Source organism: Grus americana, chromosome 8 (assembly GCF_028858705.1).
Source record: "Grus americana isolate bGruAme1 chromosome 8, bGruAme1.mat, whole genome shotgun sequence".
In the NCBI taxonomy this organism is placed as follows: domain Eukaryota; kingdom Metazoa; phylum Chordata; class Aves; order Gruiformes; family Gruidae; genus Grus; species Grus americana.
Window position 1 is genome coordinate 9,826,410 of NC_072859.1, and position 18,703 is coordinate 9,845,112.

Sequence of the window (18,703 nt, forward strand, 5' to 3'; positions counted from 1 at the left end):
ATAGATACCTTGAATTTGTCAGAAAACTGTAGAATTGTTGTTTCCTGAAAGAAAAAGTAGGTCAGCTGTAAAGTAATTTCACCATTCTTCATGCTGTTTCTATAACTATTAAAAAAAAAATGTATTTCCATATGCTGCATTCATAGGAGAAATAAACTCAAATTATGTATGAGGGCAATTTTTGAGCAGATTTTATGCTGTGCTGTATCTTCAGGATACTATAGTGTTGCTGCTCTTTCATACTTCTGGTTTAGCCTTTGTGCTATTTCAAATTACGTGTTTCGGTTGTCTTTCATATAATGCTCTGGCTATAAAATCTTCGTGATGATGATACGGAACAAGTGAGGAGTGGAACTTTTTACTAAAAACATAGTCCACAAATATACAGGGCTAATAGCTATGTCTTCAATTCAGTGCAGTAGACCATAATAACACCTAAATGAACTTTTTGACTGGAACATAAAGAAATGTTGTTTGAGTTCCAGAGTAACTTTTCGTGAAATTGAGTGTCTGATTTTTTTTTCCCCAGCAGTTAGTAGCAAGTTCAGTTATATTAATAGTTTTTTACCTACTCCGACAGCTTAAAAAAAAATAACTCATGTTGTATTCTGCTTCAGTTGGTTAGCTATGTAAATTCCAGTATTTTATTGTGAATTTCTTAAACTACTCTTGTTCTGAAAGCACAACTAAGATTACCTATTTATTTAAGTGGTTCTTTTAAAAATTGTGTGGTAGTATGCTTGTTGCATGACTTACTGTAGTATAGTATGTACAGATCAAAAGTGTATGGAGAATAGTTTGAGAGGTACCATGAGCTCTCTGCAAACATGCCTGTTGATGCAGTTGAGCATCTTGTGCATTTCAGGTGTTACTCAAATGAAAGCAAATAAGGAAAGTGGGAGAGGTGCGTGTGTATGTAATTCAAAAAGGAGGATTTACTTCATCACGACTATATAATTCAGGATCATGTTTCTAGCTGTGGCCTTTATCTGAAGGGCTCTTCTGTACAGAGAGGAATGATGCTGGGTCAGAAGCAGTGGAAATTTTTATGGTCTGAATAAACACAGTGCAGAAACTACCAATAGTTCTTGTAGCTGTTCTACCAATATATTTGCATGCTTACTTTTGCTTGTGGCTGTCCCTGAGTATCAATCTTGCATGTGTCCACCCTTTGATTCTGAGGGCAACCTAGCATGTTGCTAGTGCAGTGCTTTAGGACTATCTTTAAATTCAGAGCAAGGAGGAGAGAAGATTAGCTTCAATGTTGGTGAACAGTTTACAAGTTGAAGATCTAGTTTATTAGGCATAGGAGAGTGATGCCTTAAATGAAGGACTCCAGATTTAAATGTGCTTTAAATTTAAATGTGCAAAATATTTTCTTTAAAATACACAGTTCATCAATTCATGTTCCGTATGAACAATTTTTTAATATCTGGTGTACTTTTATGAGACCATGTGAATACTGTTTACATTTTTCATGCAGTACACAAGAATTGCTGAAAATGTGCGATGGGAATATTGCATTTCTGGTACTGCATCGTGCCTTTCAGTCTGTCAGTGGCTGCAGAAGACTTCACAGTATGTCTGAGCATATCAAGCAAATGTGTGAAGTAAAGTGTGATAGGGGCTTGATTCTTCCTTCTCTGGCCCTACTATAAGTTTGGACAATGTTTATATTGCATTGTTTATATTGCTGCATTCTGCAGCTCTTGATCATCCTGGGATGCATGTGCAACAAGTCCTTATTGTCAGCTCAATTAAGAGTTTATTTGAGTTTTTAGGGTTGTTCCTTGGCTCTTCTCTCTCTGCAGTGAAATACCAGAATGTAAAACCTGATCAAAAATTGGTTACAACTTAGCTATGGAGAAGTTTTGCAGCGCTATGAGCCATGCTGTGTAACAGTGCATATGCTTCTAGTTTTATATGTTCGATTTAATATTTTATTTTTGTTCAGGTGATTGAGATGAAGTATACTTAAAATTTTTTTGCCTCAAGAATTTTTTCTATGAAGTTGGAATCTGTATTTCTCCTTGAATGATCATTATTAGAAAAAAAAATATTTTTTTTGCTAGCATGATAAAACTGCTGTTGTGACTAGAAGTCTTTGTTAATGAGTCTCAGAGTTACGGCTAGTTACAGAAATTAAAGATAGGTTGCGGAATAAAGATTGCAGTTTCTAGAATAAATTGTGATATATTTAAGTGGAAGTATTTTTATTACAAAAGGAGTCATCTTAGTGATGTAACTTCATTAAGTCTTCCCCAGCAGAGCAGGCTGATCTGACTTGCTCTAGTATTTCTTTTCAAACAGCCTGGTGTTAAATTAACACCAGTGATAGTAACTTGACTTGGTGTATGTTAGTCACTATGTTGGCAAGGGACAGAGCATCTGTGTCAGGAAATTTTGAGAATTTGCGTACTGTTGCAGGCTTTCCTAAAGAATACGTGTGACTTTTTCTGTAAGATGATTATGTTTATCTGACCATAGCTGCTGTTATTGATCATCTTTTGGCTACCATTGTTTTCCCTTCCAATTTACATCTAGTGCAGGAGTCGTCTTTTTAAAGGCTTGAGTGAGGATGGGCGGCAAAATCTATTATGATAGAGCTTTATTTAAGACAATATCAAAAGCATGATTTGGTAGTTGCTGAAACATTTTGCCTCTTTTGCCCCCACGTGATGAATTATTATTAGGTGTAAACATGGTTCGAATCAACAGAGAGCTTTCATGGGAGTAGCAGCTCTCCAGGCAGTTAACAAGAAGAATCGATGGAATTGTCCTTTTACGTACTAAGAATTTTCTTAAGCATCTTTTTTTTTTTAAACCATGTTCAAATTTTTTTAAGACTTAGTGCAGAGAAACAGATTTTTTTCTTTTTTTGTTTTGCTCTGTCCCCCAGATCAGAAGTTTTTTGGTAATAAAAATGTTGCATTTGGTATTAAGTTTAACTAAATCTAGGGCAGGAGCTAGGGGATGTTCATATTCTGATCTCTGAAGGAATGAACAATGAAAACTTAGTGGTCTTGCAACTCCTCAGGGCTTTGCAAATCAGTTGGTACCTGCAGTGGACTTTCTGCTCAATCATTTTTCTGTCACAGTAACGTAATCCCACATCCCCGACCAAGCCAATGAACAGCAAGGTGATGATATTAGTTTGAGTGCTTGTTAAAACACTGCTGGTTTTTTCCCCTTCCAAACAGATATTAGCTGTGGCCTTGGGAGACCTGCATTTTCATGTGGTGGAAAAAAACATCAGTAAGAACACTTTGTAATTCCATGCTTATTAGCAACTTCTTTTCAGCAGACGGGAGAAAATACTGTGGAATTTTTTTTACCTGAAAGAATTTAAAATATGGTCCAGGACATGCAATTTCAGGCTGCTAAAATCTGAGATGCTAAAATGCCTTTGAAAAATACATAATTTGATATTTAAGCGCACTTTAAGAGTATGTTAACTGTAGGTTTTATGAATGAAATATGGATGTTAAAGCTGGTCGCAGCTTCCTTGTGACTGAAAGAAGACTTGGCTTTTACAGGGACAATCACTATTTTAAAATTCCTCCTCTAGTTATTTAATTGGTTCCTCTTCCTAAATTTCAGAAGACCAAGTAGCTGCTTGTTTCCAAGAGACTGTATGTGCTAAAGCACAGCAATGACAAGAATTGTGATTGATATGCTGGCCAGCCCATAGTTTGGGAGAAATCTCTGAATTTCCAGTAAAAGCATGTAGTTTAGGCTTAGTTTCTGAAGAACAGAGCTGATTTTGAGTATCCTCATATAATTGATGTGTGCATGGCTCACAGCTCTTTAAAGGTTTTTTTTTTTCCCTAGGATTTTTCTGACTGAAAAGAACTTCAAATACAGTTTTGTGTGAGTTCTTTCAGTCTTTGTAAGAAAGAACCAGGTTTGCTCAAGGAATGGCTTTGCCTTTATAAGTGGTTTCTGGTGGTCTTCCAGTTCCTGCCCCTCTAGCTTGGAGCAGATTGACAACATGCTGACTGAGGTCAAGTGAACAAGCTTAGAGAAGCTTTGCATCGCAGCTCTCTTTAAATGATTTCCACCAAATTCACCCCAGAAGTCTTTGCTTTGTAGTTCACGCATTTGTTTCGTAATGCCAGTGGTGTTAATTAATGCCACATCAGTGTTAGCATACAATACTCTGGAAGAATCTAAACATTTTGTGAATGCTTCATACTATTCTGAACCAGTAAAAAAGCTATTTTCCTTAATTGATAAAAGGTTTCTTTTACTGATGAACCGCTACTGAAAATTGACTGTAATGACAGACATTGTGTACATATCTCTAACTTAAAATGCCTATTGAGTGGTAATGGAATAAGCATATGCCTTTCAAACATTTAATTAGTGTTTACATTTTTGTTTAGAATAAAGCAGTCCTACTAATATTGCCAGGAGGAATGTGTTTAAAAAACCTTGATCGATATAATTTGTTCAGTTGTGCCTCAATGCTTTGGTTATCTGACAAAACGCTGCATGTAGTGATTAGAATTATCCTGGGTCACTCTCGAATCAAAGATTTGTGAATGTGATTTCTGTACTTGCTTCCTCCAATTTCAAATGGAAGGCTCTAATGCTTAAATTACTCAGTGCCAAACGGAGCGAAGTCTTAATTCAACATAAATATTAAAAGAACTGTACCGCAATGTGGTGGGGTTGTGCCTGTGAGCCGTCAGCAGCCGGCTGAAGCATGTTCTGCTCTGCTCTAGAGCCTGACTGGAAAGTACAGGAGGCGGCTGCCGGTCTGCCTTGTCTCAGGGGCTCTGTGCAGGACTAGGGGAAGCCTCCCAAGGGTTCACCAGGACTCTTCCCGAAATGTAGCTGAGCCCGCTTGGGTGGGGGAATGCTGCTGGCAGCGCAGGTTTAGGCAGGCAGGGTTAGGCCATGTCCAAGATATCCCGTCCAGAGGCCAAAAGTGACCAGACAGGCTCTCGGTGGTGGGTACAGGCCTGGGCCTCAGAGATGAGGCTTGTCCTGGAAATCTTGAGTAAAGGTTTTTCCTTCTTGCTACAGCACAAAGAGTTCTACAGGGACTGTAAGGGGGATAAGGAGATTACAAGTGCTTCATGAAGAGTTGGGTTTACCCTGAGGTGTAATGAAGCCAGGTAGATTTAGCAAGTTTGGCCCTTAAAGAATAGGGGGTAACAATGTTGCCTTAAAATGCTGTTTATATTTTGGATCCTGTCAGAGAAAAGTGATCAGAAAACATCTATTTAGAAAATTGGTCCACTAGTTTTGTTTTTCTGTGAAGCACAAGTTAACCAAATGGTGTCTTCTATCTGTGTTGCTATTACATGAAATGCAGATAGTCAGCAAGGCTCACGGGTAACTGTTATGTTTTTCAGAACTTTGCCAAGAATATTTTTGCAATTCTTCAGTCAGTAAAAGCCAGAGAAGAAGGCCGAGCACCTGAGCAAAGACCTGCACCAAATACAGCACCAACGGTAAGAGCAGCGCTTTGAATGTGAGGGCTGTGACACCAAAGGGAGAGTACAGTGTCTTGTCATTATTAAATATGAAATTTGTTTTGGTTTAGATCCAACGAATGCACAACTTTCAAGCATAACTTCACAGATATTCTTTGATTTAAATTACATTTATTGGTATTTAAAGAGTTGAATATATCAGTGTAATTTGTTCAATATGTTCTTGTTACTTAGAGATTAAACTGCTAGTGCCAGCTTCTGCATCTATCAAATACTAGCGACATCCTGTATCTATTTGCAAAAAATGTATTAGATGAGACTACTGCCGTTTCAAATAAAATGTTTTGCTGTTTTTCTGACAGATAGGGTAGCAAATGTTTAAGAATCTGGAACATGACTCATGAGTGGGAACAGCTTGAACCAGCTTTCTTTTGCCTGTAATGAAATCAGGAGGACAGACTTAGAGCTTTATTGTTTAAGTCTGTCTAGGTATTAGACAGGATTTGTTTTGTATTGTGGTGTTTACTATTGAGTTCTACTAAATCTAATATATTCTTGAACTCGGCAGTCTCCTATAAAAGCTATTTAATCATACTTGGATTTGTTTTTGCTGCTCCTGCATTTAACAAAGAGCTAAATTTAAATAGCAAGATGAATTCCAACATTTCAATATTTGCTTTGTGTTGAATTTTGTAAATTGTGCATGGACTATTCAAATGTCCCATTCAGAATAGTTGTGAATACATATCTAAGCTGTCCACAAAAAAGATTGAATTGGTATTTAGTGTGCCTCTAGATTGGCGCTTTTTTAAACTTTTTTCCCAGAATGCCTATTTTTCCTCTGAATTTGTTTTTATTCTGTAGGTTTAGCAGAGTTTTAGCTTAATCAGGCTGGCGAGGAACATTTTGTGTGTGTGCGTGTGGTTGAAGGCTTAATCATGAGTTGTCAGTTGACAGGCTTTTTTTTTTCCCTGCTAATTCTTGAGATATAACAAAAACTCAGTGATTTCATAAAACTTACAGATTTTAGCTAATGTAGTTTGTTATTGCTACTTTAGTTTTACCTCGGGCTGTTGTCATTGCTTTCAGTATGTACTTCTAAACTCTGTTGCTGTAAGATTGTAAGTGGACGTTGAAGGGAAACATAGCAAGTTTTCAAATGCATTGAAACTCCTACAAAAGTGAACTAATTTTGTACGCTTGAGCAGTTCCATGCAATACTTCATGAAGTTCAAAAAACATGAAATACTTTGTAGTATGTTTTACCAGTCTTATTTAAACTGTTTTAGGATCCCACTTTACGAAATAAGCAACCTATTCCAGCTGCCTACAACAGATACGATCAAGAAAGATTCAAAGGCAAAGAAGGTAAGTTGGTTGTAATGCTTCTTTTAAAAGAAAAAAAATAATTGCGAAATGAAACTAGTGAACTATAAAGTACAGGTTAGGGGATTTTCTCTGCCATTACTTTTCAAACCTAAGAAAAGACAAAAAAAACCCCTGTAACTATGCCTAAAGATAGCTTTTTCCAAGTAATAACGTCTAGAAATATTATTTATTAGAAATTATTTCAACCTCTTAGCACACTGAAAGCTTAAAACCAGAACTTCTTGGGGGGAAAAAAAAAATGTTTGGGGAAGGTCATATGCAATTAATAAAAAAAGCAGAACTGCAAATAAGACTGTCAGGTGCATAAAATGAAATAGATTGCCTGTCCTCAAACAACCACAATTACTTTACAAGTTGCTTCCAGTAATTGCAAGTAAATATTATAATGTTGTTATATGCCTTTAAATTACAAAACAAACCTGTAACAGCAGTGCAAAATATTAGGTACTTTCTGGAAAGAAGATCGAAATAATCTACAATGTTTAAGAATTCTCACTTATTTTAAAAATGAGTGGATAGTTGAACTTCAGTGATGATTTGTCTTTCTATTCTTCTTCTGGTCCCCTTCCTTTTTTAAATCTTCTGTTTCAGTACCAGTTCCAATTATTTCATCTGTGTGTCTTGCTGTGTTTTTATTTTGCAATTCTTGTGGTTGTGGTGGTTGGATGTTTTTGTGTTTCTTGTGGAGGGCAAAGGAAATTTTGTTACAATTATGTGTTGTCCCTTCCTTCTAGTTGTAAAACAAAATCATTCTTATCTTTAATGAAACTTCCTATGCATATTTCTAAGGGTTTTCTCTTCTGGCTACAAGAACTTCCATGCTACTAAATGCCATTTTAAACTGTAGATGCGCAATTCAGCTTACATCTTGTAGAGTATTTGGCTTTGTCCATGTTAGTACCATTTTTGTTCAGGGAAGCTGAATAACATTCGTATGCTGTATATGTGAATTCTCAGATTTTATGGAAGTGCTGTTCTGTAGCAGATTGTGCTGAATTTTATATTGAAATGACTTGATTGTTTTTGTTATATAAATAAAAGCAAGAGTATATTACAGTACTACTTGGATATTCAGTTTTGATAGTAACTGTAGAAAGAAAAGCATAAAATATAATACCATGGAGAATTTCATGCTGTAGGAAATTCGTGAAGGTTATGTTTTCCATGCATCTCATATTGGATAATGTACAAAAACTTCAGAATCTGACTGTAGCCATCTCTGAAGTGATTTTAAAAAAAAAAAGTTTTGTAAATATGTACTTACATGTGAATACTTCCTTTAGGTTTATGGGGTTCTTTTGTGTGTGTGAAACTTGCTGTAGGAAACTTGGTCAGATATTCTATTGTATCCTCTTGAAGTCTATTCCCTGTTGGCCTCAATACACTTTTATTTCAGTCCAGTGTTTTTATTTACTACTACTCATTGACAATTGCTTGGGGGGTAGGAGAAAAAAGCCAAAGCAGGATATTTGCTAGCTTTTTCAGCATTGAAAAATAACCAACAAATAGAATTCATTGTTATAATGAGAGCCAAGGGAATTTGGGAAAGAAAGGAGGAAAAAGCCATAAATGTTCATGGAAGGGTTGGTTTGGTTTTTTACTAGTACTTCTTCAGTTTGCTTCTGATAATATTTTAAATCTTCAAGACTCATGTATTTGCCAAGTAGTTTTCCTTTTACTACCATTTCCTATTAAGAGTTAAAAATAGCGTGTGTATATATATACTGGACAGTATGACCTAAAAGGTGGAGAATGAACTGTTACAATTGTCGATTAATTTCTAACGTAGCAATGCATATAATTAATGGTGGACTCTTTTAGAACAAGAAACTTAGGTAAAGGAATAGTCTGTGTCCTTCTAGATGATGACTTACATAGTTCTAGCATTGGAAATACAATCTTTCGAACACCAGATTTGTATTTCAAATACAAGATTGACTTATGAAAGATACTGATACAGCATTTGTGGAAGTTACATAGAATTAGTAATTAACATCTAGATTTCTTAGAAGACGATCCAGAGATATTCGAGAGACCTTCCTCAGGTCCAAATAAACTTTAGAAAATAGCAGATGATCTTATTTACTTCTGCAGTATTCTGTTGTAAAACTATAACTTTAAAATTATAGTCTAACTGAAACTCACTGTGAAGGTAGTTTCAAAAACCATAATTAGGCATTAACATTTTCCTGTGCCATTCAGCACTGGCAATGTGATTTGCTTAAAACTGCACTATGCACATCTCTTGCAACTGTATCACAAGTGAACTCATTCCTAAGGACTCTTAATTGCCCTCAAAATTAAGTTGTCATCTCCTAATATTCAGTGCAGAAGTGAGATTGCAAGCAGAAATAGTCATCAATAAAAGTAAAATAAGGCAGTTTTTTGTTCCTTAAAGACTATTTTGTTACAGTTAATCTAGTAAGAATTTGCAATTCCACGTGTTCATGGAAAGCTTGCAGTATTGGGGATTTTGGGAATGATATGTGAAGGAAAAGGAAGATGATTATTTAAGTTCTAGGTATAATAACTTGCAGTCTTTATACCATTGTATCCACATTTATTAGTAATGATGGACAATACCTCAGATAAAGTTGAACCCTATAGATTTGTGTCGCTCTGGAGGGTTTCCACATCTTAGTCTATACGACTCTGCGCGTGGTTGGCTAGAGATTGTGGAAGGGAGGATCGTATGATGTGTGTAGTAGTGATTTTGGCTAAAGATTGAAACAAAGCCAAGAGAGGCAACGTCTCTAAGCTCTTGTCTTTGTGTCTCACCTGTTTGTTCTTTCCTCAGAGGAATTGAAACTATAGGAAGGATTCACAGTAGTCCTCTCCTAGTTGGATAATGTTTGCAGCTTATTGTTTATCTGCAGCTTCATATAATGCTATGGTATTCATGAAGTTTTTAGACAGCAAAAAGGTGAACTGTTTTTGTTTGTGTTTGTTGTTTTTTTTTTCTTTGAATAGTTCTGTGGTTTAATACAGAATTTTTCCATTACCAGTCTTGTTCTTAGCATAAACAATTCAAACCTCATAGAGCCAAGATAGTAAATGTAGGAATTTTAATACAAGATGCATTAAGTAAACTGCTGATTTGCAGCCAAATTTCTCTGTTTCTTGTGATGATCGTTATTTCTGATGCAGTGTGTCAGGATGCCTCTCTGGTTGGCTTACTTAAAATCCTCATGCCAGATGGGACAGACTTTGCTGCTGGAATGGTTTAGATTGTTTTAATAGTAAATGTGAGAGGGGATGGTAATTGTAAGGTACTACTCATGGAGAGCAAATAATCAGTTATACTTGCAGCCGATGGAACTGCTTATGCAGCCCTGAGTCAGTAGTTGTTAGCTTTCTCTCAAATGGGCGTCTCGTTACTGCAGCTTTGGTTGGGCAGGAGAGAAAAATCTTTCCTTTGGCATTCTTAGAGTTCTGTGATATATGCCATAGGAAATGTATTAGAATGTCTCTTGTGGTGGGACGTCCTAGATGTTTCCGCAGTGGAAGAACGTGTGACTTGGCAGTACAGCCATGGTGCTGAACTGTTCAAATGGTTTTGAGGTGAAGAGGTGAACACCCTGCAATTACTTTCCTTGACTGCTATTTCCTTCCTGTTGATTTTGTTTCTTTCATGTGATGGTGTCCTCTCTTCAACAACATAGAGCTCCATTCTGTGCTAAACTTTCTCTGCTTTTTTCACTTTGTAGCTTTACTCCTTTCCTTCATATTATTCCCTTTAGCTTGTTTTTACACTTTATTAATGTCATTTATTAATGTGCATCTTTGCTAGTGGTATTTTTTTCATGCCACAGACCATTTTGTTCAAACTCCAGTGTCATATCTTCTTGAGCAGCATAATTTTTAAATCCCTTTCAGTATTTAAAAATTCTGTGCTCAAATGTCATTTGACACTTAGGAAGGTATCTTCCTGTGTGCCTCAGTGTCTGATATTTAAGTACAGATTTATTGATGTGTGTGGCTTGCAGCTCAGCCAGTGGTACACTGAGACTTTGAGCTGATGTGATTGTTCTATAGGACATTCTAGGTACTAAATGGTTTTGGACGCTATACCTTGGTTTTTTCCTCCCAGTTTTTTGGGTCACTTTACCCGAGATCCTGCTTTTCACATGCTTGTTTCTTTGGTAATTCCAGAGTGTGAAATAGTTCTGGAGTGATAATCCTGAAGATGTGACATTTTCTTGACCCACTGAGTTCATCTCTCAGTATAGATAGCAAAGTAAAGTTTCTCTGTGCTGCTCCAAGTGTTAGGTCTTTGAGGTGTGTTCCAGGAGTGTTGTTGTTATGTGCCTGCTACTGTGGTTGTCAAGGTTTCAACATAGCAGAAGCCAACTGTTATTTGAAAAAATAAATAAACCACAAACTTTTAGTCCTATTTAGTGTAAGTTGGAGAGTGTCTTGCTGTACAGCTATGTGACTTCACTCTGTAATGGTGAAAAGTGTTGTTTACCATATCCAAGTGTTTCCTTCAGGAAAGCTTGCTGTTGACTTCTACTATTGTCATTTTATGTTTTAATTATTCTTGTAATTGTGTTGGATTTTCAAACATAGCTGCAGTTTTTCAGAAGAATGCATAGCTTTCAATCAGTGGTAAGTATTAAAGTGAGGCCACAGAGGACTATGAAGATTTTAAACTTGAGATGACTCTGGACCATAATTATTTTTTTTTTTTCTTATGCATTGCTAAGAAAGTTTCTTTATAAAGTATTTCTCATTATAAGTATTTTCTTTTAAATTGTGTGATTTCTGTTTATGCAAGGAGAGTAGGAGAACTGGTAGCAGGAGATCCAGAGTTCTGAAACTTGGCTGCCTTGTTAGAATTTTATTGCATTCATTTTTAAGGTTATAGGATTCCGCTTTTTATCTAGCGGAGAATATGCGCAAAAGATTCACATCTGAAAAAGATTGCCGTCTATTTACTGGCTTTGTGTGACCAAGTAGTTTGATAACTTTCAGTACTGTACATTCACTTCAGTGCTGGAAAGCATACACCAATTCATACTGTAATTTTTTTATTAGTACTGTGAGAAACTTTTAAGAATGTGGTGTTAATTACTTGTAAGATTATTACTGAACTGTTATATATGAACTGTGCAGAGAATTTTGTAAACTAATTAGTGTAGTTTGGAAGTTTGTGTGAAACTTAACTTGCTAGGGTACTGAAAAGGAGCGTTCAGTAAACTCTTATGTAGAATGAAATTTGGTGTCAGTGATTTAATTACCATGGGTGTGAAGTGGAGTAGTGAATCATTTCCAGGCAGTCTGCAGAGCTGTTGCTATCTGAGGTTTGAAGAGTATACAGCTGAAAAAAGAAGTGGTTATTCAATCTTATTCATCCACAATTCAAAGTCTTTAACTTGAGCTCTTCAGTGTTTCAGACGTGCTCCTTTGTTCTGGTTCTGTTTGCCTAGACTTCCTTCCAGAAATTCAGGTTAATTTGAGTCTTTTTAAAGCTATTATTCTTTGGTAATATATCCATGCTCAAGTTTGCACCCGGATTGGATGGCTAGAGCGGCAGCAGGTGCAGAATCAAAATGCAGAGTGACCTAGATTGACGTAGAGCAGTGGGCTTGAAGCAAATGGAAGGCACTTTGAACATTAATACTCGTATGCAAGGAAATGGAACATATGCCCAAATGATGATGGAGAATATAATCAGTCCAATAAGCTGATGCATTAGGGTGCATATTTTCATTTCCAGGTCTAATTTCTTTAAATGAGAGAAGGCAGTCAGAGTGATGCATGGTGATGCTAGAAAGGTACCTAGTGATGAACCACACTGGAAAAGTGTATGATTCTTTTGACAGTCTTTGGGTCATTGAACTGTGAAATTGTGATCATAATACATGCAATGGAGAAGAAAAGGTGGTCTTAGTGTTAACTGATGATAGTTTATAGTTTTGAAGGATTAGAATTGATTATTCAGTAATAGTTATTGTGTTTAGACTCAAGATGTAGTTTTTAAGGCATTTCTTGATGTCTGTTTTTAACAATGCTTGTATGTCTATAAAACTGATTATATTTGGGGAACAGAAAAAGTTGTACAGTTGGTTACAAAAAATTGATGTTGGGTTTTGCCTGGATTCTTTACTCCTTACTGTTAGACCTGTGTTTAAAGTATTTAATATGGACTGCTTTTTGCCTAAAGGAAATGTATACAACTTCATTGTAATTTTTTTTGAAAAATCCGAATGTATTGAAAACTCTCAAGTAAGTTTTCTTAACAGTAGTTCTGCATCTAATTACAATTTTAAAAATAAGGGTCCAAAGTCTTGCCATCACAATACTTTTTATTTAAAGGGCTCTTTTTTTTTTTCTTAAGTACCCTTTTCTTAGTAGATGGCTTATAATTTTAACTGCTTCTCTATTACCATCAGTGAAGCTGTGATTTTGAAATGGGAGTTGCAAACTAATTCTTGGCCAGGCATTAGTATTTCATCTCTGTGCTGGTGCATGACTCAGCAGCACAGGTTTGAGCTGGTTTGAGAGGGAGGGGAGGAACATAATGCTTTTGTGTTCTTAGGTAGAGGGTATGGTACAGCATTTCTGCTAATGGATGCTGGGGGCATGTCCCTTGGTGCTCCAGGTCACTCTGTGTTCTGCTCCTCTCTACTGTGGCCTGTGGTTCCTCTTGTATCCCAGGTCTGCTTTTGAGCAGCTACATGAGGGTCAGCCACTGCCCTCGGAGAAGGCTCTGGAAGAAGTGCCTCTTCATTTTCTAGCCTAGTCCTTGAATGTCTTTTACAACCAGCTGCATTAACCTGGCTAACACCCTCAGCAATACTTGAAGTGGGAATGCAGCTGTAACTGTGGGGTCCCTGACTTGGAGGCATTTGTGTTCTGCTTTCCACAGGCTGTATACAGTGGGTGGAGCTGAAGGTACTACTGTACATGGCCAAGTGTACAGACTGTTGAGACCTTCTAAAAAGGCATAAAAGTGCAAGTAGCAGGGCTCTCACTTGTAGCAGTGTTTGTTTCTGTAAGAAAAGTGAATGGCTGACTAGTAGAATATCACATGGGGTATGTGAGAGGATCTGGTCAAAAAAGCTATGCTCTGAGAAAAGAGTATTGGTGCTGTTACCAGTTAAAGGAGGGTTGCTGTGGCTATCTGGAAGCTGGCAGGCCTTAACTCTCATTCACCAGTTGCTTGAGAGTTTGAGGCAGGAAATTTGAGAGCTGGTGGGCAGTTTGGGAGGTGGTTTCTTCTTCTCATTCCACCCTACCTCTAGGTAGCAGCCCCTGGGGTCCCCAGTAGACCCTCATGTGGCTGCAGTAACTATTTGCAGGAATCTAAGTGGGGACCTATGCTCTACTTTGACCATTTAGCATTTCTTAGATTTGCATCAATAAGAAGTAGTATTATGACATTATTTACAGATTATCAGAAATGTTTTATTTACTGAGTAGCTGTTAAATAGCATTGGAAGGCTTGTGGAGCTGCTGGAAACCTTCAGTGGGCAAGAGCGCCCACTCTAATGCCTGAGGCAGCAGGTAACTCTTTAGGATCCTAGTTTACTCCTCCCGCTAGGAGGAAGGCTCAGCGCAAGGCTGGGAGCAGGAAGCTGGTGAGAGTTAGAGCTCTGGTTACTGGCTCTTGTGGCTCATTAAATGAACCAGGACAGATTTCAGGAGGGACTTGGGGAGATTTTTGCAAAAGATGAAACAGTTGGCAGTTGAGCAGAGGCTTGTTCCCTACCAGGTGCCTCTCTCCCCTTTGATTTACTTTCTCACTGTGCTGCTGGCTCTGTGGGCCTTTATTCTCTTTGCAATGCTGGTGGAGGCTTGGGTTAGGGTTTTTTAATTAATTGAGAAGGAATGCAAAGTTTTATTAGGGAAAAAGTAGGAAAAGAGTCCAGTGGAAAGAAAAAACTGAAATGGGGAACAAATGTGTAGATGTAATTATGGAACCAGGATTTGTGCTGAGAGGAAAGAAGCTGTGGCAGGCCAGGCACAATGGGGGATGGTGCTTTGCTGGTCTTGTTAAGGGGTGTCTGTATTCTTTGGGGTTTGGGAAGAACATCTGGTTGAAATAGTTGGGAATTCTCCATGTCACAGGCAAGAGGAAACTGTAATAGGTCAGTTTGGAAAGGGAAAAGGTTCCTTGGTTGGCGACCTTCTGAAATTCACAAACAACTAGATTATACACTTCTGATTTATGTCACTCCAGGTCAGCAAAAGCATCATTTCAACTTAGGGGAGCTCTACCAAGTATTCCGCAAGGCTCCAGGCGCCACCTGAAATATTAATATGCTCCTTGGCCAGAAACAGTGACCTATATAGTCACAGAAAAAAACAGTTACCTGTGGAAGTGTTGGTCAGACGCAACTTCAATATCTTTAGCTCAAGTTCAGCTGTATGAGCCCTGAGCTAAGACTCAATGCATAATTACATCTTGAGGTTGGAGGAAAGGTGGTAAGGCAATATCAATTTATAAAGGGAAGCTAGGCTTCTTTTTTTAGTAGCGAAGAATGCATTCATGTCTGTCTGTACCTGCATTTTGCTTTCTTGGAATCAAGTCTGTGTAGTTCAGAAATGTTAAATCCGTCAGAAGAGGAGGGGTGGCCTTGAGCAGCCAAGGTGAAGAAGGGCTGGAGCTGAGGTGACTTTGTGTAAAACAAAACATGGTTGGTAACACTAGGCCTCTCCACTTAGTTGGTGGTACGTCTGGTAGCATAATGGAGGGGGCGAGAAGGGGAAGATAAAATCAAAAACAGTGTTCATAAGGTAGTTACCTATCTCTGTGGTGAGAGGAGTATGATCAGTTTTCAACTCTTGGGTATCTTTTTCTAGGCACTGGAGAGTTATTAAATCTGGGAAACTTTTCTGCCTCATTTCCTGCAAGTGTCTGATAATCTTCCTCATCTAAGGAAGAAAGAATCAGCAACCATAGATGCTTCCCAGAGCATCTGCATTGTTTTCAAGGTTGTCTGAGTTTCAATTTAAGTTAATTTACTCATGATAAGAGCAAGAAGCTCTAACAGTCTTGAAAACCTAATATTTTTCTTGGACTTCAGTAGCTTCAGGTACAAGCATTACTTTTATTCTGCATTATTTTTGGTCTAATATGTTTTTGTGCTGATGCATTGTATGAAGGTGGTGTAATAAATGGCAAAAATCTTTCAACTCCCAATAGCTGTTTCTGCACAGTATCAGTTACCTTTACCGAAGTCTAGTTGAAATAGCCCAAAAGTTGCTTAGGTGTAGACAGATGCTTGCTTATCATGGTTTGATTGGTGATTATCACACCGTTTTAAGTATTGAATTAATTGGGTGTTTGGTTGGTTGATGGGATCAGTTGACAGTAGATGCATGAGGCTAGGGAATTTACAATAGGAAAAAGGTTTTCTTGCAGGCCCTGGTTGCAGTATTCAGGAGCTGGCTTTGATCTTAGAATGCTGAGAATAGGACAGAGAAGGAGTATTCAAAAGCAAGCAGGCTAGCGGCAGCAGGCTTAGTCACTGAGCACTTGCAGGCTTCCAGCATTTACTCAGCATAAATTCAGTCTGATTTAAAACTACTAAAAAAAAAAAAAATCCTGAAAACAACCCTTTTTACCACCTTTAGTCTGGTAGTGTGAATTTATGCAGATTCTGTCAGCTGTATCATATGACAATGACATTGTTGCACTTCTGCACTCCAGAAGTGAATTTACTGTGTTAAGTGGCCACGGTTTTATAGTCAGTGTGTAAACCAGTTTCTTACTAAGTATGTTCTTCCATTAATACTACAAGTTGAATATGTTTCATTATAATGCATTCTGGGAATATGAGGTACTTCTCCATTTTGTGGTGAAGAGAATTTCTGAGACTGCATGCATATTGTAACATTCTCACAAAAATTTAAATTTATATACATTCTCTGGAGTGGTTTGAATCATTCTGTCCAGCAGGAAAACCTTACGCTGGTTACAGAAAGCAGAAATACCAAATGGACCTCTGTCCAAAGAAAACACAGATTTCCTTATTATTGGCCATGTTTTATATTCTGAACAGAGCCTAAAACACTACCTATAGCCAGGTGCGTTCTTTGCAAAGATAATTTCAAAGATATTTCCAGTGTTGTCCATTTAGACATGATGTCCCCTATGTTCATAATGATTTACAGGAGACTATTTTCCTTTGCAGAAACGGAAGGCTTTAAAATTGATACTATGGGCACCTATCACGGAATGACTCTGAAGTCTGTAACGGTAAGCTGAAAGTCTTTTCTTAAATAGGTTTTATAGAAATGATAGTGTACCTATATATATCTTGTCAGCCTGGCCTAGGCTGTGGAAGGTCACTTTGGCTGACTAACAGAATTAATGAGAGTTCTTCTCTGTGGAAAGATAAAACATGTTTTGATTTTTGTCTGCACATTTTAGAGATCTTTGCTCAAGGGATTTGTCTGCAGTAAAAAGGTGTGCTGGGAAGGCTTTGTTGGCAGTTGCTCTTGTGGAGATGCAGCCTTTTTGTGCTCGACTATACTAAGCTACTCAGATTTTTTTAGTATGTCTATGTAGGATATGTATGTCTATGAAGGATATCTTTCATAATCATAAGTGATAAAACTATACTCTCAAAACTGAAGTAATAAAAATAGGTTTTGGAGCTTTTTTTCCTACTCTGCATTTAATAACAATAAATTTGTTTAGTGGTGGAAGAATTTGACCTCTGCATTACTGTTGAAACTTTCTTTTGTATGACTTTACAATGCTGTCAGTGGGAATTGCTACATATACGGATGAGAAAGAGACCCTCAAACAAATTTTCTTTTTTTGCCAATATTTGTCTGTTTTTGTGGAAGTGAGTTGACTGCTCTCAAACAAATGCTGTTTTGATCTGCTGGTAAGTAGGACAGATGCTACGAAACTAATGTAGAGCCCTCATTAAGGTTTTTGCCATCTGCATACCTATATAAATCTGATGAATAGACAGCACTAAACACTCTCCTAAATCCATGTACTCCTAATTTGAACATAAAATAGTATCTTGAATGTAATTTTTTTTAAAAACATTTAGAGCTTTTTCTTGTTTGACCAAAGTTCTTGCCCAAGTCTTTCATTCCCAACCTTCTCAGGACTTAAAATATTTTAAAAAAATTGGAAGGGAATGTTTTAAGGAAGGAATCCACTTAGTTCTAAACAGTGTTGTTTCTAGAATAATTCAGAAATTGATTGGGTGAAGGAAGAAAATAACTCATTATGTCTGAAGATTTGTTCTTGGACTTTGCGTGAATTTAGGGCTCCTTTATGAGGGATCAAATTGTTACACCAAGCCCAAGTTTCTGTGGTATAATGTATCTGTTTCCAGTGGTAGAGTCTTGAAATGATATAGTAGATAAGTTCCATTTAAATTCCCCTGTGAGGAGGAAAAAGAGAGGCAGGGGGAAGCAAGGTTGTAGTAAAATAGAAATGTTGAAATGTTTTAAGCTTGTCAGTATAAAAACTGCAAAAGTGAAGGGATACGCAGTATCTCTAAAAATGATATTTTTTAAAAGTTCATTAGAAAATAATTAAGGTTTTTTTATTCTAGGAATCCTAGCTCACATATTCAGCATACTACCTAGAGTTTTGAGGTAGTTATTAAACTGTTCTTGCTGGTTTCTTCCATTAAGAAAGAAATTACAACTGATATTAAATTACTATTAAATCTTTTTGCAACATAAATAGAATTTTTTGAAATAACTGTTTAAGAGGTATTGCATGACTGCACATAAAGCATCATCTGGTGTCATGAGAAATATTAGAACTCCATCTGTCATTTAGCATGTTTCTAAGAAAGAACTTGTAAGGGATTTTTTGGAGCCTTATTTTCCAGAGTATTAAAAAGGTGCCCTAAATGTTTAGCTCATTCATAAATTACGGTGACATG

General features: G+C 37.1%; 1 protein-coding gene across 1 annotated transcript in view; it reads left to right on the forward strand.

The window, feature by feature from the left end:
* CDC73 (cell division cycle 73) overlaps window positions 1–18,703 on the forward strand; it is a 107,854-nt gene that overhangs the window by 17,460 nt on the left and 71,691 nt on the right. Inside the window, exons 8-10 of the mRNA XM_054834472.1 lie at window positions 5,364–5,462; window positions 6,734–6,812; window positions 16,976–17,040. Coding sequence (XP_054690447.1) covers window positions 5,364–5,462; window positions 6,734–6,812; window positions 16,976–17,040 — 243 coding nt within the window. The remainder of the gene's footprint in view (window positions 1–5,363; window positions 5,463–6,733; window positions 6,813–16,975; window positions 17,041–18,703) is intronic.